This window comes from Colobus angolensis, unplaced genomic scaffold (genome assembly GCF_000951035.1).
Source record: "Colobus angolensis palliatus isolate OR3802 unplaced genomic scaffold, Cang.pa_1.0 Scaffold148, whole genome shotgun sequence".
Classification (NCBI taxonomy): domain Eukaryota; kingdom Metazoa; phylum Chordata; class Mammalia; order Primates; family Cercopithecidae; genus Colobus; species Colobus angolensis.
The window spans coordinates 5,875,068-5,899,638 of NW_012114577.1; the positions used below are offsets into that span (position 1 = coordinate 5,875,068).

Below are 24,571 nucleotides of genomic sequence, written 5' to 3' on the forward strand. Positions count from 1 at the left end.
TTCCATTGGGCCAAGGATGGAGATAGTTAAAATGAGATAACTGCATATAGTCTCATGTAGTAATTATGTAGCAGAGCTTGTTCCTATTCTAAGGGTTAGGGGAAATTTTTTCATTTGGGGATTTTATTTATTGTGTGAAAATGATTTCCAAAATGACTGAAAATCTTTTTTTCCATTCTAAATTAGCTATCAATCTATTCTAAAAACAAGGAAGATCATTGAATTCAACTCAGTAATCATTTTTTTGTAATAGCAACTGTGCAATTAGAGCTTGGACTAGAAAAATGGCTGAGGCATGAGCTGTACCCTTAAGGAAGTCATGTGCTGGAGAAGGAGGCTTTAATCATATTGCAATTAGAATTATAATCTATCATCATTTTAATGAATGGTTATACAGAGCAGAATACTAATGTCTGTCTTTAAACAGTGTTTTCCCAGCCTATAATAAATAAAGTGAAACCTCAGCTCTTGAAAACTCATTTCTTGCCGTTAATGGAGAAACTCAAGAAAAAGGCAGCCATGGTGGTGTCTGAAGAAGACCACCTGAAAGCCGAGGCCAGGGGGGACATGTCAGAAGCTGAACTCCTCATCCTAGATGAGTTCACCACACTGGCCAGAGATCTCTATGCCTTCTACCCTCTCTTGATTAGATTTGTGGACTATAACAGGTATGATCAAAAGTAATTTAGTAATTTCCCCAATTCAGTGATAACCTTTCTTGACTCACATGTCCTTCTTGAATCGCTTCATTCACTATTTGGCCATGAGCTTGTTGGTAATTATAATATAATTAATTGTTTATAGGTAAGTTAATTTTTGGCTTAAAATTAAAACGCCTTAAAATCAAAGTTGGTTATTTCATTCTGATTTTGCATGTAAAAGTTAACAGTTTGACAGTTATGGTGTTTAAAATTTCTTTTAATGTTACAGCTCTGTGCTGAAACCACTATGAGCTCTGTGGTCAGTACATTTAACTTTAGGAGGGTGATTTTTTTTTAATTAACTTTAAGGAGTAGCTGTGAAACCGCTTTATTATTATGTGATCCAGGGCAAAGTGGCTAAAGGAGCCTAACCCAGAAGCAGAGGAGCTCTTCCGCATGGTGGCAGAAGTGTTTATCTACTGGTCGAAATCCCATGTGAGTGTGAAAATATTGACAGATCACGCCTACTGTTTGGTGGGCACCTGCCTACTTGCCTCCTAGGTTTCATGTAACATTTGAGGAGAGAATAGGTTCCCCTGAGCAGTTTGAGGGAATGTAAACCCTCTTTTGAGTTTTGCAATTTATCTTCTTAAAAAAATCACAGGAATTTTTAATTGCACTCCATAAACATATGTTAAATTTGTCCCTAAATTTTAGACTAATATTGACGTTACATAAAGATGTACTATTTTTACTATCTAGATTTCCCTGTCTCTTGGCATTTTGTTCTCTTAATATGCAGTACTCAGTTTGAGATGTGCTTAAATAGACTAGCGATTTCCAACAATAATGCACACTCATATTACTTGTAAAGGTACCGCTTCCATAAATTTGTTTTATCTTCACACACTTTACATCTATAGGAATTTAGTTTGGCTCACATTTTAGAATCTATTGGCTTTTAAAATAAAGCTTCTTTCTACTGACAATCCTGTTTGTAGAATTTCTAAAGTACAAATTTGGTGAATTTTCACTATTTTGTATAGTTCAAGTGGAAATATACATTTTTAAATCTGGAAAATATTTTAATCATAAGAATTGCATAGTATTCTGTCATAAGAATGGTGTAGTATTCTATCATTTATTTTCAGTAACTAGCAGAATATAGGTAATTCAGCATTGATGATTATCCTGAATTATTTTAAAAGTTTAGAATTTTTATATCAATTATAATTCTATGTCACTCTGTAAATGGGAGACAGAAAATAAAAATAAAAATTTCAACCTCAGTTTTATCATCTGAAATATCTTACTAGTTTACTTCATCAGACTGTAAAATATTATGTGTTCAAATCAAATTACTTTGGACACATACTATTTTTAAATTATTCACATTTAATATTTGGGATAATAAATATTATTTATTGCCCACATCTGAGGAGTCTGTCAAACTTAATAGGAAACTTTATATCTTTATATCTTCACAAAGATACAAATTTATTTATCCTGTGTAACTCATGTTTGGGGGATGCAACAGATCAGCCAAGGTATTCTGAAGGAAAATTCAAAATCCACTCTAAAAAGATAAATAGATTAGATATGTACATAGACAGACAGACGGATGATAGATAGATAGATAGATTAGATAGATAGATAGATAGATAGATAGATAGATAGATAGATAGATAGATAGATAGATAGATAGATATGCATGCCCAGTGACAGGTAGGAACATTGCTTGACTTCAGGAGTTTGAGGCTGCAGTGCCGTATCATTGCAAGCTGCATCCCAGGCTGGGTGACGGAGCCAGACCCTGTCCCTAAATACATACATGAATGAATGAATAAATAAATACATTTCAGAAGAAATCAGTCCATTTTGAGCTGCCAAAGAACAACGATGAAGTTTTGCTTTTTGCCTCTTGTTTTTCCTGTTGGGTTACTTCACCTAGAATGCCTAATGGGAAAATAGCGAGAGCCCAGGAAAAAAATATTAAAAACTGCATATTTTTACGGTTCGCGGTGGCTCACGCCTGTAATCCCAGCACTTTGGGAGGCTGAGGCAGGCGGATCACGAGGTTAGGAAATCGAGACCATCCTGGCTAACACGGTGAAACCCCGTCTCTACTAAAAATACAAAAATTAGCCAGGCGTGGCAGCGTGCGCCTGTGGTCCCAGCTACTCGGGAGGCTGAGGCAGGAGAATGGCGGGAACCCGGGAGGCGGAGCTTGCAGTGAGCCGAGATCACGCCACCGCACTCCAGCCTGGGCCACAGAGCGAGACTCGGTCTCAAAAAAACAAAAACAAAAACAAAAAAACTGTATATATTTATTTGAAGAACTGAAAATCTTCAGCTGCCTCAGTCATTAAAATGCCGAAGAAGTGTCTTTAGATTTAGGTCCAAGATGAAAGTTTGGAACAAGGGTATTTATCATAATCAGTAAGTTTTCAGATGAACGTCTAATCATACTTTCAAGAATAAGCAAAAATATCTGAATATGTACTTTTGAATCTCATGGGCATATATTAATATAAACATAAATTGGCTAATGTGTTATGTTTTTCCCCAAATATTTAAAGATAAATTGATCTTGCCAGTCTTTTTATGTTCCCAAATTAAAAGGGGTTAAATAATGATATGGTATTTTAAAAATAGGTAAAAAATCTGACAGAATAGAAAGTTACGTCATAGTTCTATGCGTCCTTGGAAAGTCTATGTTAATTAATCTCAGGAATCAGTATATGCCTTTCACCAGCTAATCAGGGGTTTGAATATTCATGCTACTCCTTGGTAAACGTGTTATCTTGCAATTACATTTTCTGAACCTTGGTTTTCCCATCTTTGCAATGTGCATATTCATATCTAGTTCACAGAACTGTTGCTCCTAGCCAAGTACCCTCATTAGATATTCAAGAAATACTTGTATCCTTTTTTGATGTTTCTTATATATCAAATTAATACTTGTCTCTGTAAAAGCTTGTAGGTTCTGTGTCACCTCTAATTACAAAGACTTCTTTAAGTGGTTTTAACTGAAATTTCCTTTGCAACTTCTCAGAATTTCAAAAGAGAAGAGCAGAACTTCGTTGTACAGAATGAAATCAACAATATGTCTTTCCTTATTACTGATACCAAGTCCAAGATGTCCAAGGTATGACTATAAACTGTTTCACTCTTCTAGAAAATATCTGAATGTGACTTTCATGAATTGACCTTTTTTTTTTTTAGATTTTCGAAGATTTGTAACTGGAATCTGATAGATTTGGTAATGTTATAAATTGGTTAAAACACGCAAGCTGTTTTAAGGTTACCAGAATTTGTTTGAATCGGGCGTGGTTAAGACATGCAGACGGGAAATGACTGTCATGGAGGAAGACATTTCTACTGACAGATCCCTGGAAACAGGAGGCATGCCATGCCAAGCAGGGCCCCTGGGGAGGGGTCAGGGTTGGTCAGGAGGCAGAGAGAGCAAGGAGAAGACGTGGGTGAGAGCTTGCCTCATGGTCTCCACTGGAAGGAATGGACAAGGCACGGCAAATGGGTTTCTGATTGGCTAATTTGAATAATTTTCAGGGGCTCCACATCAGAGAGGCTGTTCTTGGTTACCTGGTACCTAGTCCCAGAGTGATTAGGGCGGGTGGATAGTAGCCCAGAGTATAAGAGCCCCATGGGGGAGGTGGGGGTCAGTGTGGGCTCTGGATTAGTTGATTTGTATACAAAAAGCAAGCTCCCGGGACCAAGGAACCCATTTCCTTCTCTAGGAATTGCCTAACCATGAGAGGAGCTGCTGTCTCCCCAGGATTAGCAATTCTCCAAGATGTCAGAGCAACAGAATAAAGACATGCTTCACACACACACACACACACACACACACACACACACACACCACCCCACTCACAAAATTATCAGTCAGTATAATGTGTGTTTAACACGTCAACACTATGTATCCATCAAGTGTGAATATTTGTGTGCTGATGTGTACCAAATAAACAGACCTCAAAATAAATTCGCTGCATTATTTAAAAGCCACATGGAAGAATTCCAGGTTCTCACACATGAAGTAGGAAGTATCTTTCCAGATTTTTGTTTTCTCTATCGTATTGGGGAGGGGAGGAGCTTCCATTTACAGCATTTTTAAAGGGCTTTGTATATTTAATTCCTGCTAAATGAGAAATAAATATATTACATGTGGTAACATTTGGCAGCCAAAGGGCCAAAGATCCAAAAATGAGTGGTACTCAGGCAGAGGAAATTAGCCTCTACTGACTCAATACTTTCTGGCAACAGAGTAGCTTGGGCACACCCACTCCACTGACCTCCAGAAGTCACCCGATCCTCAGGCCTGCTCTGTGATCTGCCACCAGGGAAGTAGAATGGCATTGCTTGATAGGCGTAGTCTTGTTTAGAGTTTTGAATGCCATGTGTTTGACCCGAAGGCACATGAACTAGAAGCTAATGCCAGGAGAAGTCTGTGTGTTCCTGTACAGACATCCTTTTCCTTCTTTGCCGTCAGTCGAGTCCAGTGATTCTCAAAGATGCTCTCAAAGCACTGCACATTGTAGAACGTAGAGTGAGACATCCATAAACATTGGCTAATAATAACACAGTTTAGTCTTACTTGCAAGAAGAAAAAAGGGAAGTAATGGATAAGAGCCTCCTAATTTTAACATCTCTGACCCACAAATTTTCTCAAACTAAAAAATTGAGTTTTTTTTTTTTTTAATATATGACTTATAGTACTCTGAGACAAAACATATAGAAAATGATAGTAATTCTGACGGCTTTGGGAGGTTGAGGTGGGAAGACTGCTTGAGACCAAGAGTTCGAGACCAGCTTGGGCAACATAGTAAGACCGTATCTCTACAAAATATGTTAAAAAATTAGCCAGGTGTGATGGCACACACCTGTAGTTCTAGCCACTTAAGGAGGCTGAGGTGTGATGATTGCTTGAGCCCAGGAGTTCAAGGCTGCAATGAGCTATGATCACATCACTGTATTCCAACTGGGGCCACAGAGTGAGACCATCTTTATAAAAAAGAAAGAAAGAAAGAAAATAATAGTAATAAAGTTGAAATTTTTAGAAATTACTGATTATACTTAGCTTCTTTATTTTTAAAAGTTTAAAAAATTATTTGTCATTTTATATCACGTAGGTATAATACACTTTTCTTTTTTGCTTGAAATAATGTTTCTAGTTCAAACAATAGAGTCAACACATTCATGCTTTATATTGTTTTGCTCAAGAAATCATGATGGGCCGGGCGCGGTGGCTCAAGCCTGTAATCCCAGCACTTTGGGAGGCCGAGAAGGGCGGATCATGAGGTCAGGAGATCGAGACCATCCTGGCTAACCCGGTGAAACCCCGTCTCTACTAAAAAAATACAAAAAACTAGCCGGGCGAGGTGGCGGGTGCCTGTAGTCCCAGCTGCTCAGGAGGCTGAGGCAGGAGAATGGTGTAAACCCGGGAGGCAGAGCTTGCAGTGAGCTGAGATCCGGCCACTGCACTCCAGCCTGGGCGACAGAGCGAGACTCCGTCTCAAAAAAAAAAAAAAAAGAAAAGAAAAGAAAATAGATTGAAGCCAGCAGGCCAGTCTAGAATATGGTGATCCGGGAGAGGGGACCTCAAATTGACATAGAGAAAAAGGTACATAGCTCACAAGGCAGAGAGGCCAGTGCATAGAAAATTGGCCGTAAGGAAAGAAAGTGACCACCTATGTGTGGCATGGAAACCCTCAGGGATATGTGTAATGATGGTGATCACTGTGAAAAGTGGACCTTAGTTTACTTTTACTCAGTATGTCAGTTTGCATATGACAGAACTATATGTATTATGATGCAAAAGTAAACCCAGTGTTTGCTATTACTTTCAATGGCAAACACTGTGATTACTTTTGCACCCACAGAATAGCATATGACTGCTTTCCCTATAGCAAAGCCTTTCTCTTTCTGCTTTCCCATGTGCCCTCTTAGCCCTTGATTTCTCCTAGCAGAGCACGTGGCCCCGTGTTCTGCAGCCCATCTGTGACTTAGATATCTGTTCCTCAAGGGCAGGAAACATATGTCAGTCACTTGGTAACTCTAAAGCTCAATGCAGTGCTTGGTGCCTAGTAGCTACCTAATTAATATGGATGAAATAAATTTTGATTTTAAAGAATTTATAAATGTGGTCTTTGGGCTTTTAAAAATGTATCTTATTTTACTTTGCATTTACTGACTGACTGTTGCAGTGGTACGAAATCCACAGTGGCACCACATTATATGGCTAGCATTGCTGAAATTTGTAATAACATGTTTGAAATTTTCCTAACTTGTCTTATGAAACTTGGGGTTTTTGTAACTTATTTTAAAAAACATAGACCAGGCCAGGCACGGTGGCTCACGCCTGTAATCCCAGCACTTTGGGAGGCCAAGGCAGTCAGATCACCTGAGGTCAGGAGTTTGAGACCAGCGTGGCCAATGTGGTGAAACCCCATTTCTACTAGAAATATGAAAAATTAGCCTGGTGTAGTGGCAGGCACCTGTAATCCCAGCCACTCAAGAGGTCGAGAACAGGAGAATCGCTTGAACCCAGGAGGTGGAGGTTGCAGTGAGCCGAGATTGTGCCATTGCACTCTAGCCTGGGCAACAAGAGCGAAACTCTGTCTCAAAAAAAAAAAAAAAAAAAAAAAAAAAAAAAAAAAAAAAACAGATAGATAGCATTTATTACAGGTTCTCTGTGTTTATTTGTGGGTGTGAGAAAAGGTGGGTTTTGCCTGTTGCATTACACAATTGTACTCTATTTTTCTTCTTAAGATTTCATTTCCTGTTGAAATGTAATCACAGGCCTTGGACATTTAAGCTAGGCTCATTTTTATAATTACTATATCTAAAATATGAAAAGGTAGCTTTTTGTGGGTTGTTTTTTTTTTTTTTTTGGTAGGCTATTTCATTGTAGGAATATTAGAACATTTTTTGTAAGTTCCCACAGAAAGGTCCTGTGAAACCGATTAAAACTGTGCTTCCCGTTCATAATGTGGTAAAGGAAAGAGCTTGGCTTTCAGAGGCAGATCAGCCTGGAGTGCTGCCTCTGCCACTTCATAATCCCTTCACTCATCTGAAACCTCACTGTTGGTAGCAGCAAAATCCTTTCATGTTGCTTACCTTGATGGAGGCTTGTAAACATCAGAATAATGTGTGTATTGTGCCTCGCAGATTGTAGGCGTGCAAGAAATTTTAACAGATATGAATTGTAGTAACAAATTGATAAAGTTAAAATGCAACTGGATATCTAACAATCATATAGTTAATAAGTACTTAGAAAACGTATGAGAGAAAGAAATTGATAGGATAGTCAAAGATGTCAGAGGTAAGCGAGGGTTTGAATAGGTATTGAAAGGAGAGGAGGCAGAAGCAGAGGTTGATTGATTGATTGATTGCTTGATTAATTTAAGAAAGGGCTCAGGTGGCCGGGCATGGTGGCTCACACCTGTTATCCCAGCATTTTGGGAGGCCGAGGCAGGTGGATCACGAGGTCAGGAGTTCAAGACCAGCCTGGCCAAGATGGTGAAACCCCATCTCTGCTGAAAATACAAAAATATTTAGCCAGGCATGGTGGTGGGCACCTGTAATCCCAGCTACTCGGGAGGCTGAGGCAGAGAATTGCTTGAACCCAGGAGGCGGACACTGCAGTGAGCCGAGATCGCACCACTACACTCCAGCCTGGTAACAGAGCGAGACTCTGTCTTAAAAAAAAAAAAAAAGAAAAGAAAAGGAAAAGAAAAAGCACTCAGGACTCAGGTGATTGATTTAAGAAAGAGCTCAGGTTATCCCACTTCCCTTCTTAAATATGCCCACATATGGGCCGTGTTATTACATCTTCATAACTGATCCAAATGCTCAGATTGAAAATGAAAAAGTGTGCAAATTCATTAGCCGCTTTGGCGACTCTGTTTAAATTATCGAGCTGCTTCTATGAGCAAGGCACAGTGCTTGGCTTTGAATACAGAGAAAGGACAAAACAGGTTTGGCAGCTGCCCCAAAGGAGCTACATAGTTTGGCGAGGAAATAGGCACTAAACAAATGAACAAAAAATACCCAATATATGTGTACAGGAGGATATTTTATTGCTTATAGATTTAATTTCCTCATATTAACAGTGATATCACCTATAAATGTTCCAATATTTACTACTCTTTCCAGTACTAGATTTCTTCTGGGGTGGAAAGCAAAATTATTGTTTGTGTATAAGTAGGAATTCATTTGCCTAGTATTACTCAAAATTGAGTAATTTGTAGATGCGTTTAGTGTTGATTATTTTTATTATAAGCTCACAAATATTTATAAATATTAAACCAGATATAAGTTCCTTCTGCCTCTACGACCATAAAACCAAAAGAACTTTCCAGGTTAAAATCAATGAAAACTCTAACACCAACAAATTTAGACTAGGAAAACTCCAAACCAATACAATTTAGGCTACATTGGGGATGTTGCTTTGCTGAAACTAAATTACAGGTATTGGATAGAAGTATGTTTGTATAATTTGTATCAATTTGCTCAATTTTTCGGGTAGTGGCTCATTCGGGTAATTATTTTTATCACTTTAGTTATGTTGTCGTTTGAACAAAGAGCCCATTTTAAATGACTGATCCATTTTTTAATGAATTAATCAACAACAGTACAAATTATTCATCATGTTTTTCCTAATAAACTTACTGAGAATAATCTCTTACAAGTTGGTACATATAAAAATGGGATTCATAAAATACGCACATCTTTTTGGAACAGAAGTGTGATTCTTACTGCTATGGTTCAGAAAATTATAGGTTTTATATAGCATATCAATATACAGTATAATTATTACATAATAAATTTTATAATGTAATACATAAGCTACCATTGCTGTATGGTGACTCACTTGTTTCACTACTTTTGCTATCCTAAAAATATCTTTCAACCTCATGCTATGATATATTTTACCTTCTGTTAAGTAAAACAGATCATTTGTATATTAAATCCTATTTTGTTTTTGTCTCAGTAGCCCAAGACTATTACAATGTATTTATATTTGTAAATATTAAAACATTTTTCATTATGATTTTATTATCATGGAACTATGTTGCAAGTTTGAATTCCTGCTACCAAATATTTGACATGCACAAATAAGTGGATGTGGCACAATTATTTTCATTTTGACATTAGAACATGCCCTCTTGATAGAATGCTCATGACCCAGTGAAAATTAGACTCTGTCATTTAAGGTGACCCTGTGTTGCTAGCATAAGCCTCAAAAACATCATGAGAGAGCCCTTGAGTAACATGGCAGCATTCAATTGTAAACTGGTTATCCAGATAGTCCTGAGTATTTATGAAACTCCAATGAGTATATTACTTCTATTTCTATTAGACAGGGACTGAGGCTCTAAGAAGACAAGTTTGCAGACTGTATAAAAGGAAAATGCATTTTGCAATTGTTCTAGATATATTAGATCACACACACACACCATATACATGTATACATATTTCAAAGCAAGCATTTGTCAAAGGAAAAATAAGCCCTTTATTCTTGTATTTCTTTCTTAAGCATTGAAAATTAGAAAGCACACAATATCTGAAATTACTATAGAATTTTTATATATTTATCTGCTTCCCTAAAATTAAAATTTTCATTTTTCTTCTAAAAATTACATGGGAATGCATACCAGTGAATTATAATAGGAATCTGAGGGTAGGACTTAAAATTAGCAAACGGTGCTAAGATGGGAAGACAAAAATTATTCTCAAGACAGGAAGATTTTCAAAACTAGGGAGCAGCAGAAAATGAGGAAGGCGAAGTGACAAGTTAGAGAAGAGTCGTAGTGGTTCTACATGTGAGAGAAGCAGGTTCAGATCCCAGCACTTCTCTTGTTCCATAGGCAGCTGTTTCTGATCAGGAAAGGAAGAAAATGAAGCGCAAAGGAGATCGGTATTCCATGCAGACCTCTCTGATTGTAGCAGCTCTGAAGCGCTTACTGCCCATTGGGTTGAATATCTGTGCCCCAGGGGACCAGGAGCTCATTGCTCTGGCCAAAAATCGATTTAGCCTGGTAAGTCTCCTTTCCATCCCAGCAGTAATGATCATCTGACCTCCAGAGTCCCAGTGTTTGATTCCTTTGTCTCACTGCCCTGTGTCAGTATTTCATTTGCATGACATGTTTTATTAAGCAGGTTTTATTAAGCAGGTTTTCTAGCCAGGTCCCAAGACTCAAACGTAAAGACTGCTTTTTTTTTTTTATTTTGAGGCTGATTTTATGTTAATCACCTCCAGGGCACATTCAAGAACCAAACAGAAAAGACACAAACCAATCTCCGCTAGTGAAAAAAAAATGGATTTCATATAAACTTCTATAGAAAGTTTGTGATGAGAAGTATATTCAGATTTATGAAGGGTGATTTTTCAATGTTAGAAGCATAATATATTGTGCCAACTGTGGGTAGATAAGGTGTTGACTTTTAAATCAGCTGCTGTTTTCCTCTGCAAGATTTAAGTTCTCAAGATTTTACGATGTCCTCTAACAGCTAGGCAAATGAGGATGCAGTATTTTGCACACTGGAATTTCTATTTTATATTTATGTAAATTGGAGGACATATTCTCCATTCCACATTGAATCACTGAAGCTCGTCACTGTACATGCAGCATTTGATATTCTAAAATGAGTGAATTGAGGGGAAGCTGTGGGAGTGGGCTGTATCACGCAGCTCTATTGGCAGTTCTCTAGAGTTTGATCCTCAGTTGCATTTCCCTTGCTATTACTAGGTCATGGAGGATGTTATTAAGGGCTAAACTGACTTTGTGGAGATTTGGAAGAATACTGGAGATATACTTCTATTTCAGTCAAAGAAAAGATGCTATGCCCCTTTCTTGTTATGAGTTGGAAACTTGATTCCATTGAATTTTAATGTCCTTACTGTGGAGGTAAAGCAGGTCATTACCTTGCTTCTGGCTACAGCAGTCTAAAGAAATTATTTGAATGAGAATGCCCCAAATTTGTGGAATGTAATTTTATAAAGATGTTTCTTAGAGATATACTATTTCAAAAAAGGTTTGGATTGTTTCTATTGACTTGTGACAGTTGATGCAATATAAGACTTCTTTTAGGTAACATTTATTTCTTGACAGAAAGATACTGAGGATGAAGTACGAGATATAATCCGCAGCAATATTCATTTACAAGGCAAGGTAAGCCAAGTTTTATTCTTAAGCCACATTTACTATCTATACATTAGTTAATCTCTCTTTAAGATAGTATGACAAATGTTACTTTAAACATTAAGGTAATGGACATATTTTAATTAGTCATTATCCTACTTGCAAAGCCTTTTGTATTAAAAATTCTAAAGATAATAAATGATATAATTTAAAGAAAATTACCAGAGATGGTCAAATTTTGGAAAAAATATATATCACCAATTGAAATACAGATTGGATGTATTCTTTTGATAGATGGGTTTTGGGGTCTTTTGGACATAGAGACAGGTGTCTATAAGAAAATGTTGGCTAGGCACAGAGGCTCACAGCTGTAATCCCAACACTTTGGGAGGCCGAGGCAGGTGGATCACTTGAGCCCGAGTGTTTAAAATCAGCCTGGACAACATGGCGAAACCCCATCTCTACAAAAAATACAAAAATTAGCTGGGTGGTTACACACACCTGTAGTCCCAGCTACTTGAGAGGCTGAGGTGGGAGGAGAGCTTGAGCCTGGGAGGCGAAGGTTGCAGTGAGCCAAGATCATGCCACTGCACTCCAGCCTAGGCAACAAAGGGAAACCCTGTCTCAAAAAACAAAAAAATTTACATGGAGTGATCAGTAATTAAATATATATATATATATAAAGAGTCATTAGTCTATAGGTGAATCAGGCCATTCTTGCATTGCTATATAGAAATATGAGACTGGGTTATTTATGAAGAGAAGAGGTTTAATTGAGTCACGGTTCTGCAGGCTGTACAGAAAGTATAACATGGGCATCTGCCTTTGGGGAGGCTCCAGGAAGCTTACAGTCGTGGCAGATGGTCAAAGAGAGGCAGGCATCTCACCTGGCAGGAGCAGGAACAAGAGCAGTGAGGAGGGAGGTGACACACACTTAACCAGATCTCACGGTCTCAAGGACAGCACCAAGGGGATGCTGCTAAACCACTCATGAAAAATTTGCCCCATAATCCACTCAGCGCCCACCAGGCCCCATCTCCAATACTGAGGATTGCATTTCAACATAAGATTTGGGCAGGGACACAGATCCAAACGATATCAAAAGGCTATGTCGAGATTTGCAGCAATAGGAATAAATGAGTTTACCTAAGGAGGAGAGAAGAGTGTACAGTTAGAATAAAAACATGGATGGAAATCTATATAACACCTACTTTTTAATGGTGGGTGAAAGAATTGTTAGAAGTAGTTTTGGCAATCCAGTGACCATTTACTATTATTTGGAAATTTTTTTATACCGGTGAATAAATTATTCATTTGTTTATAAAACCTGTGATGCAGTTTTAAAAGTCAAGCTGGTATTTTGACTCAGCCTGTTGTCTTCTATTCTAGTGTCCCTTCTCAGGGTTTTTTTAAATTATGAAAATATGTGAATGTCAAAAAGTAGCAACAACAATATAATATATTCCTTTCTGGGTATTAAAGTATCTCTTTTCAAAGAGCCAAATCATATTCTTTTTAAATTAGCATTTTAAAGAATAATATAAAGGTGAGACATGCCTTTACCATATTCACAATGCACAAGTATTTATTTAGAGCAAATTTCATGTGAAATTTGATGTGTACTCAGTTGTTTACTAACAATTCTTTTAGAGTGAGATTAGTTACTATTGGAGTATGATCTCTTTTCAGATAGCCAGAATAATTTGAACAGTGTTTAAAAAACTTATAAAGCCTCTATTGGAACTTCAGAAGAAGAGTTTACACTACAAACATTTTTCCCCTTTAGGGAGAGACATTAAATGTTTTTACGTACATGGGTATTTGAGAAGATCAGGTACCCCATGAAAGGGCGCTGGGGATCCCCAGGGGACCCTGGACCACACTTGGAGCACCACTATCTAGTTCAACAATTACTGAGTTCCTCTTAAGTACCTCTTAAGAGGAGTCTGCGCCAATCTCAAGAAATGGTCAAATAAGGGTGTTTATGATTATAAGCAGAAAAAGGTTTGTCCATTATATTCTAAAGGTCACTTGTAAGAATACTTTGGATGGTTTAGATGACATGTTAGGGAGAGAGGAAGAAGGAAGAGAGCAAAAGAGGAAACATTGATAGTCAATATTTCACCTCCAAATGAATAAGACCTGAAAGTAAAGAGGCAATGAATAAATATTCATCTTGTCGTTTGATTCTACACTCTCTTACACTAGGAGTTAGGCAGGCATATTGAGATACACAGATTTTCAAAAAATGAATTTTTTTGTTCCTAACTTCTTGAATACATTGTCTTGAAATTATGAGGCTATTCATCCTGAGGCCAGAGGAGTAATTTTATGTTAGAACAAAGATTCTACTTTATTAATTATGTTTATGTATTAAATAGAACTAAGAGTACAGATTAAAACCTGTGAGTATCAAACATAGTCCTCAGACTTAAAAAGTATACAGATGAAAACATTTTATTTTATCAAAGGATAAATAGTCTTTACAAGTCATTTATATACAAAGCTCTATCTGTCTATGTTTGCCTGTAGATGAAAGTTGTTTTTGACATTTTGAACTATGCACTCTCAGTCTGGGAGTTGTGAAGTTTTAGATGTTTTCTATTTTTGCTTCAAAACATTCAGTCTCCTATCTCTAATGGAGATTCTAAAGTGGAAGAAAAGACAAGGGGATTGCTTTGTCCATTTTTTGTTTGTTTGTTTGTTTTTTGTTTTTTGAGATGGAGTCTCACTCTGTCACCCAGGCTGGAGGGCAGTGGCGCAATCTTGGTTCACTGCAACCTCTGCCTTCTTGGGTTCAAGCGATTCTCCTGCCTTGTGTGAGCAGCTGTGATTACAGGCGTGCACCACCATGCCCAGCTAACTTTTTGTATTTTTAATCGAGAAGAGGTTTCAACATGTTGGCCAGGCTGGTCTCAAACTCCTGACCTCAAGTAATCCACCCGCCTTGGCCTCCCAAAGTGCTGGGATTACAGGTGTGAGCCACCATGCCTGGCTGCTTTGTCGATTTTTAATAACATACTTATTGTATATTATTTCCTTGAACTGATATGTGCTATCCATGTTAAGTTGCTTGCCTTTGTCAATTTCTATGACTTATAATAAGGTTTCTAAAAAACATGAAGATTTCATATACATTTTTCACCTAGGAAATTTGATGGTATTGAAAAGTGAAATGTGTAGACTCCTTTATGATGAGTATGATGTTAACAACCTCTATTGATTTATATAATTTAATATCTTTGTCTCAGCGAAATTAAGCTCTGTTGTAGAGTCCAAATATTTATAGGTAAATGCTATCCTATATCCTTACCGATAAAAGTAAACATAGAAATCTTTCTACAATTAGACTGTGAATGGGGAGGAGAAAGAGCGAGGGCAGCCTTATCCATTTTGTTCTCCAATTTCCCGCCCATCCTTAAGCCCTAGTTACAACGTCTTGTGTTAAGGGAAATCTCCCCAACCATGAAAGAGTAGGATAAATCTAATGGTACATTATATTTCATTTTAGTAGCCCTTATCACAATTATAAATATTTGTTTAATGTCTGTCTTCTCTAGTAGATGATAAATTTCATGATGACCAGGACTTTATCTTTCTCTCTTAGTATTTTTGATTTTTAATAATTGTACATAGTTAAGGTGTCCAACAGGATGTTTCAATATACATAAACATAGTGACATGATTGGTGTAGTCAGACAAATTAGCATATCTATCTCCTCGCAGAGTTACCTTTTGTGTGTATGTGCTAAGAACTCCTGGAATCTACTCTCAGCAGATTTCCAGTATGAATTGCAATGTTATTAACTGTAATCACCATGCTGTACATTAGATCTCCAGACCTGTTCATCCTACATAACTGCTGCTGCGCGTCATGTTTTAACTAGTAAACACTGTAAAGCCCAATAAATAATGGTGGGTGGACTCTTCCCATCTTGAGATGGTAACCTTGTCTTTTAGATTCCCATCTTCCCATTGTAACCTTTTCCTTTTTTCTGCAGTTGGAGGATCCTGCTATTAGATGGCAAATGGCGCTTTACAAAGACTTACCAAACAGGACTGACGATACCTCAGATCCAGAGAAGACGGTAGAAAGAGTATTGGATATAGCAAATGTGCTTTTTCATCTTGAACAGGTCAGGCTTTGTGTCAGTTCAGTCATATTTGCTTTAGCCACATACAAATATTTTAAAAAGAGAATGTGTGTTGATTTGTTAGCTATGACCCAAAAAACATGTATGTTCAGCATATTCGTCCTAAAGAATAAGAGTCAGGTGTGCTTAGTATTTCATGAAGACAATTTCTAAGCTTATAATTCTTGTAACAATATATAGATTATATATTTCGGGAGATCCTGGCCTTTGTTTTATTGTCTTTTTTCAAATATTTCTAAAAGTATTAGGATTATATATTTAAATTATTCTAACCAAAAAATTCAGGAGTTATATCTGATTTCAAATACTTTATGCATACTTCATTTTTTATTATTGCTCATAAAAACATGTTTGAGATATTATCTTTTACTGGTTTAATATTTGAAATATTTTCTTTTTTGTCACTTGTTTAACCTTGCCTTTTATTAGGTGTATTTTTGAGCTAATTTTCTCTGAAATCAGGAACAAATTACACCTAGAGAAGAACAATGCATTGATAGATATTAAGATCATGTAAGAAAAGTGTTTTTATAAATTTTTTCAGTTGTGTCCTACTTTACAAAGCTGAGTTTGATATTCTTATTCATTACCTTTGCACAAGAATGTGTAAAATAAGAATACTTGAAACTGTCAATCAGAGGGTCATATTTTTATAGAAGGGATCGCCTGGCTTAGGTAAAATATCTGCAGCACAGCGATATATTATCTATTTCTCATCAAGTCTATTCAGCAAAATAATCACACAGTGAAGAAGTTCATTGTAATCTGACTATCTGATCTGTCATGGGGCGCTTATGACAGATCATACTGTTGATGACTTGGTTACTTTATACCAGATATAAAATAATAATAAGAAGTCATATGCCGTCTCAGGAACTTTGCCACCTAAATATGTGTGTGTGTGTGTGTGTGTGTGTGTGTGTGTGATTTTGTATTGCCTTTAGCCATATTTGGACGTATTATCATAGCAATAATAAACATTTTGCTTGTATTCCTATTTTATATTATCTGAACCCTCACCCCTGCCCTGGACAGTTTAAGAATGCAAGATATCATCTAATGTAGTATCCTTTTAATTTCCTTCTTGCTTTCTCAGATACCCTGCCCCAAACATTAATAATTTCTCTATTGCCATGCAATTTATCACTACACTTGATGAGATTAAAGTCACTAGGATACCCTTAGACCTTATGGCTATTAACATATATTTACAGTATCTAATGCCTTGGGGCTAATACTTTCCCCGGAATAACTTACGTAATATTTTCATGAAATATTAAATACAAATTATCATCAATCAGCAGATGACAAGACTTGTAATGAAATTTTAAGTGATTTATATAAAGTCATGGAATTATATCTTCAGAATTATATATATATATATTTAAGATTATTAAAGGTTAATTAAATGGCTATGAGAGGACTGCATTACTCTACCATCAGTTTTTAATTCTTCCTAGTGTTTATACATATATGTAGATTTGCTTGAATAAATTCTAGATACATTAAATGAAGCTTATTGAAATCTGATTCTATTTTATTATATTCCCATATATTCATAAATATGTCCAATCATGATGAATGATGGCATTTCTCAAATGAGATTCACTTTTCTAAGTATCCACTTATGCCTTGGATGTTTATGGAGTGCCCTGTCCTAGGGCAGCCTTATCCCCAGCAGATCTGGAGGACTGAGTGCTGTAAGAGGGGAAACAGACACTTAAGCAGATAAATATGTGATGATACAGAGGTGTTAGGATATAAAATGTGCTGAAGAAAGCATAGAAGAAACTCAAACTTAATGTAGATATGAACTAGGTAATCCCTGTATAAATCTTACGGTAGGAATTATCTAGAAAAAGATGGAAGGATCAGAGTTTATCAAACTGTTAAGAATATGGCAAGATTGGTTTATCATGAGAGGAGGGTTTTGAGTAAAAAGAAATTGTCGATTATCAAAAATAAAAAGCAGTGGGAGATGTCCGTGTGTTTAATTAATGCCTTTAATATCCCCATGCTAATGTTAACATGTAACTGAGTCACAGAGGAATGTGTAAAGAATATTTTAACTTGCAAAACTCAGTGTAAAAACAGTAGGTGGACAGGAAACACTTGTTGATTTAATTTATCTCAAGTATCAGCAGCCTGTTTTAGATGTGTATTTTGTGCTGTATATCTGGTAATCTTTCTTATGAGAGTAGGTTTTCTCCACTGAATTTTCTAATAATCAAATTCTAGCCAAGCTAACACATCAGCACATCAAGACATTCAGACAGAGTTACAAGATACATCTTGGTGTTCACCTTTGGATCACATATCTTACAGATAACTGTTATAATTGAGTTAGAGGAAAGCACACCGTTTCAGGTATTTCCTGAAATACTTAAATAGGCAGGTAATAAAATGCCTGCCAAATGATAAGCTTCCTGGTGGCAGGAACCCTTTCTGTTGTGATGTTTACTGTATCGTAAATGCCTTAGGAACTTAATATATGTTTGTTGACTGTCACCCATGCTGACCATAACACTGAAATTCCTGTAAAAAGTCATCATCTACAGACTGGGATCTCAAAATGGAAATTTAAATTGAAATATGTTGGGTCTCATTGAAAACTATTGCCCTTGATTGCTTTTACTTTGATGTTAAGGCATAACATTGGTTTATTTCACTTGACACAAGCATCAAGAAGATAATTGAAGTGGATAATTGTCAAAACGTATTTATTGATCCTAGAGGGGGAAGAGCATCACGGAAATAAGTGCTTTTCCATTAAACATGTTGCTTTGTTAAAATTTCTAAACCACTGCAGCCCAAACATTTTAAATGTTTACTTCAGACATTATTGCAATCATTTTTGACTCTTTACTGCAAAGAATAATAAATGTAGTTTTACTTTTTTAGCTAACATAACATTTTTATTTCTTTCAGAAGTCTAAACGTGTGGGTCGGAGACATTACTGTCTGGGAAGTACTGTGCTCAATGGCCTAGAGATTACTAATTAATTTAGGTTTATCTGTTGGGATTTTTTCTTTCTAATACAATTAATCTCTTTCTTCTCTTGGAGTTCCAAACACTATTAGTTACATAAATAACTTGCTTGCATCATTTATTGCAACTTTTGAATTTATATTTGTCCCTATCTAACAAAATATTTACATATTTTAACATTTTTACCAAATTTACTCACTCCTAATACTGTGTTCACAAAGCATTGTCTTCTTCTCTTTATCCTGTTATATTAAAGAATAGTAGGATTTTTATTAACTGTCTCTATTTGTGTTTATTACTTTAGCTCTTAATAAAATTACAGTTACAATGGATACATAACTAAGAATGAGGTAATATTTTCTGTAGGCAGAAAATATGTGTTAGAATCATAAAGAACCAAAGAAAATTTTGAGAAGGAGATAAAATGATTTTACCTGGAATGATTTTCTATTTCTTTGATTTTAGAGATGACATAGCTTGGAAGTACACAGTATTGGGAAAATGTGATATTCTTACTAAGGGAATTATATAGCATTTGCAATTATCTAAACTTTATCTCTGGGTAACTTTTAGGATATGGACTTCTCCATTGATAATCTTAAGGTACTTTTGGAATTGGAATTCCAAATATAGGTTACTTAAGAGGGGCAACTGTTTAATACTATATTTTTGAAGATAGTTTGGGGTATAAATATTTATTTTTGAAGGTAGTTTGGGGTGTAAATATGTATTTGTATCATTCTACCTCAGGTGGAACATCCTCAGAGATCTAAAAAGGCTGTATGGCATAAACTACTCTCTAAGCAGAGGAAAAGGGCTGTGGTAGCCTGCTTCCGGATGGCCCCCTTATATAATCTGCCAAGGTCAGAATTATTTTATTTTTTATAATAGATCAATGTTATTTTTTCCTAATAAGTGACAGGTGTTTAGAGTCTACCTTCATAGGGGTACAATAGTCCAAGAGAAGGATGGAAAACTTTATTGATTCTTCTACATAAAACTTGACTAATTTTGTTGGATATTTTCAGAGAACTGTGGTCTATAATGTAATTACTAAATGATGCTTACTGAGGAATATCTACTCACATATGTGAGGCAAGAGGGGGTCATTAGGAGATCATTCTTTGGCCTGGATTTGAATCAGAACATGATTTCAATCATTCTTTGGCATCAGACTTGTCTTGGTTTGAATTCTGACCTACCAACTTCTCTGCCCCATGACATTGGTCATTTACTGGCTTTCTTTACAATTTGCTCATCTGTATCATGATGGGATCAACCTCATAGAGGTGTTCGGATTATTTAATGGGTTGATGTATACAGAGTGCTTAGAAGTGAGATAATAAGTTCATGTCATGATAAATGTTAGTCATTATTATTATTTTTGTAATTATTAGCATTTGGGGAAAAGAAGGGAGCTATTGGGAATAACGTAAAAAGATTTGACAGGCCCGTCAACCTTCTCCTTAGACATAGAGCAGACATAGTTAATAAAGAAGTAGCCTGGTACATTCAAGTCTGACTGAGGTGGTCCAGGGTACCATTTCAGCCACCTTATAGTTCTCCTGAGAAACTATGCTCTTTCTCACTCTGAACTTTGTACAGATTGCACCATTTCTATGTCTCGTAAACAGGACTCAGCTCAGCTACATCTCTTTTGTGGAACATCTCTGACCAAGCAATGCCCTTCTACTCCTTGCACATCATACCACTTTCCTACAGTATTAAGGCTACCTGTCTCTTTGATTCAGACTTTGAGATTCTGTACTAGTTTTGTTCCGTTTTCTTAGCACCTAGAACAGTGACTTGTACGTTGACATTCAGTAAGAGTTTGAGTGAATGTGTAAGGCAAAGAAAAAAAAAAGAAACAGAAGCAAAGCAAACAGATGAAGCATCGTACTTTTCCCTTTTGCTAAGACAGTTGTATTTCTTGCTATCATGTCACATTCACTGGGTCTAAACTGTATTAGCATCCTCCTCAAATGTGCTACTTCTCAATTCTCTGACTCAATTATGCTGTCACCTTTTGATCAATAGAATATTAACCTTGATATCTAGAACCAGAAATACCATTTGACCCAGCAATGCTATTACTGGGTATATACCCAAAGGATTATAAATCATTCTACCATAAAGAGACATGCACATGTATGTTAATTGCAGCACTGTTCACAATAGTAAAGACTTGGAGCCAACCCAAATGCCCATCAATGATAGACTGGATAAAGAAAATGTGGCACGTATACACCATGGAATACTATGCAGCCATAAAAAAAGAATGAGTTCTTGTCCCTTGCATGGGACAAGGATAAAGCTGGAAACCATCATTCTCAGCAAACTAACACAGGAATAGAAAATAAAATACCACATGTTCTCACTCATAAGTGGGAGTTGAACAGTGAGAACACATGGACACAGAGAGGGGAACATCACACACTGGGGCCTGTCGGGGGGTAGGGGGCAATGGGAGGGAGAGTATTAAGACAAATACCTAATGCATGTAGGGCTTAAAACCTAGAAGATGGGTTTGATAGGTGCGGCCAAACCACCATGGCACATGTATACCTATGTAACAAACCTGCATGTTCTGAACATGTATCCCAGAACTTAATGAAAGAAAAAAAAGAATATTAACTTTGAATTCACATTATCATTTCTTTTTAGTTACTCCTATACTGTCGTTGCCCAGATTTCATCAGTTTCCCTTTGAACTACTTCACATTCCTATCCTTCCCTCCATTACTACCTCTTCAAGTCACTTGTTCCTTGCCTCATATCAAGTTGATGGCAGTGGTTTCTGAGTTAGTTTCTGTGATGTCATACAGTTCTTCCGTCTTCTCCAAAATGTCATTTTCAAAATGGTATCCTTTATTCCAATGGTTCCCCAACCTGGTGCTTTTAAGAAATACATGTAAACTCATTTAAAAAGTATGCAGGCCTCAACTTATTAAATTAAAATTTCAATGAGAGCCCAGCATGTGCTACTTAAAAGCTACACAGGTGACTCTAATAAACCAAAAAGGCTGAGTCCATGCTTTGGCATGCCTCTCTCATGTACAAGAATGTATGATGATTTCTAGCAGTTCTGGCTACATTGGCAGTTGCCCTCTCTGGTTTTCAAAGCCCTTCACAAACCTATCTAACCGTTAGGTTTCATGAGCCCTTAACTGAGTTTGCTATCATAAAGCTCAGCTTTCTTCTCTCCTGCAATGGCACCGTCTCTCGTTCTGTCACATCTGTTGTTGTTTTATGATGCTCCCTTCATGACATTCTTTTATTCTTTCTTACATTGACATCTTATCCACATCTCTTACTACATCATGAATTTCACTGATTCTTCTCGTCTTCACTGGTCTTTTTTCATAGGCGGCCATTTATGATCAGTAGTGCAGGGTTTAATCTTTGAATATATACTCCCATAAAGTTCACTCAGTAGCTTTTGTTTTGGAATCCTCAGGGCCATCCATTTGTTTTTAATGTTTGCTTAAACAGAGACTAACTTCTCTATTGACACTGGTTACATAGCTTAATGAGAGACATGTTATATAATAATAGTCATCATTTAATGAACATCTAACCGATGTGATTTACATCCTTTATCTCATTTTAAGGCTTACAAAACTGAAATGTGGTTGGAGTTATCCTACTTTTATAAAAGAATAAACTGAAATTTGGGAAAGTTGAATCACTTGACCAATGTTATAGAGCTTGGAAATGACTGAGCCAGAATTTAAATGCGAGTCACTGTGTGCTCTGAGACACCTTGCTCTGTTTGCTGCAAGAAGCATTATCTTCCAGGAGGAAAATCAAGAATAGGGAATTTATTTTTATTTTACAATTTTAGTGCACAGATAATCTAGTAGTAAAGCACTACTTGATACAATTTCAACTTATTTTCTAAACTCCCCTTTTTCTGAAATTGTGCTTACCTTTTAGGCATCGGGCTGTCAATCTCTTTCTTCAGGGATATGAAAAGTCTTGGATTGAAACGGAAGAACATTACTTTGAAGACAAACTGATAGAAGATTTAGCAGTATGTTTTTAAAGGGGTTCTGAGATGAAAGAGGGTCTGGGCTTGGTGCAGCAATGTTGGTGTGAGCAGTCACTATATAACATTGAAGGAAAAAAATATCATGACAGTATATGGACATTAGGAAACTTTTAAATCTTAATTGTTACTGCGTTCAATGCTTATGGGAAAATGTGTTCTTGTCATTTCCAAGAGATCTCATCAACATCAAGGGGTTGAGAATTTAAAATGAATAATATAAGTGTATTATTAATTAAACCTGATTTACTCATTCTTTTAAATTCCTTCTCAAAGCACCTATAAACACCTGAGAACCAGGATAAACTATAAAAGACTGAAGGAAGTTATCCACCAAAATTAAGTAGAAGGTGAACAAAAAGTTGCTGGTTTTTAAAAATCAACAGGGCAGAGAATGACAGACTGAACACAGGAGAGGGGGAAGGCATGGTAAATGTGGAACATGAGAAATAGAATTTTCACCCGACTGTGCTGATAAAGAGCTTGTGTACTGAGAGTTCAGCACAGAACAGCAGTCAGTATCATCTGTTCTAAGTCATGGACCCATTTAAATATCTGACAAAAGCCATCTTCTCAAGAAAATTTACAAGTCATCTCAAAACTTGGCAGACTAGTCAGAGGCTTCATGATTCTCAAGATTAAAGATATCTTGTCTAAAAGCTATTTTTTAACTTACAGATTATTAGGGAATAGAATGGATAAACTAATCTAAATTCTTAAAAGCCTAATCTTGATTGTCCCTATATTTTAAAATGAGTTTTATCTGTCTTTAGAGTAAAAAATATGTAGACTATTGGATATCTTGTGGAAATCTGCCCCATATCCACATTAAGGCTTAATTACAGGAAAGAACACCATTCATGTAGAGAGAAAATCAGTTTCTATGGGTAAGTCAGTGGAGATATAAAACTCAACAAAAAGTTGGATGTAATTGAATTCTACTGCCAATAAAAATGCTTAATAATTTTCCTCACTATTAAAGTTCTATCCGACAGTAAATTTTTTTTTTAAGTTTCAAAAGTAACTTTTGAAAATAAGAAAAAAGTATAAGTGGTTCAAGCATTAACTCATTTAGTATTATTTACCTATCATGCTGTGTGTAAGCAAAGAAAATGTTTCGCTTTATAAGCAATTTGCACTGCTATGGGAACTAAATTTTCACACTTGGGGTGACTCTTAGGATTTTATTGCAAATATTTGTAAATCGAGCCCTCCCTAAAGCTGAAATCCATGTAGCAAATACACTTCGAGTTATGAAAATGCTTGTAAGAATGGAATTTAGTATTTTTAAATGCTATAAGTTATCCTTGCTCATATTATTTTTTGGTCAAATTATTAAATATCTCTGTTTCGAGCTGTATAATTTTGCAATGGTGATGTAACAGATATCTAGCATATTGTATTACATTTATATATGTTTAGCATGTATATTACATATTTACATTTACCTGCAACACATATATATACATGCTTTTATATACACATACACACATATATACATATATAGCGTGTATAATGCATATAAAATACACACACATGCTCAGACACAAACACACACACAACCCCACAACAGG

The 24,571-nt window shown here is 36.2% G+C and overlaps 1 protein-coding gene across 1 annotated transcript in view; it reads left to right on the forward strand.

The window, feature by feature from the left end:
- Window positions 1-24,571, forward strand: part of RYR2 (ryanodine receptor 2 (cardiac)) — a 592,347-nt gene that overhangs the window by 469,492 nt on the left and 98,284 nt on the right. Inside the window, exons 71-79 of the mRNA XM_011935762.1 lie at window positions 428-668; window positions 1,049-1,136; window positions 3,697-3,789; window positions 10,532-10,702; window positions 11,777-11,836; window positions 15,808-15,942; window positions 18,889-18,933; window positions 19,700-19,812; window positions 22,886-22,982. Coding sequence (XP_011791152.1) covers window positions 428-668; window positions 1,049-1,136; window positions 3,697-3,789; window positions 10,532-10,702; window positions 11,777-11,836; window positions 15,808-15,942; window positions 18,889-18,933; window positions 19,700-19,812; window positions 22,886-22,982 — 1,043 coding nt within the window. The remainder of the gene's footprint in view (window positions 1-427; window positions 669-1,048; window positions 1,137-3,696; window positions 3,790-10,531; window positions 10,703-11,776; window positions 11,837-15,807; window positions 15,943-18,888; window positions 18,934-19,699; window positions 19,813-22,885; window positions 22,983-24,571) is intronic.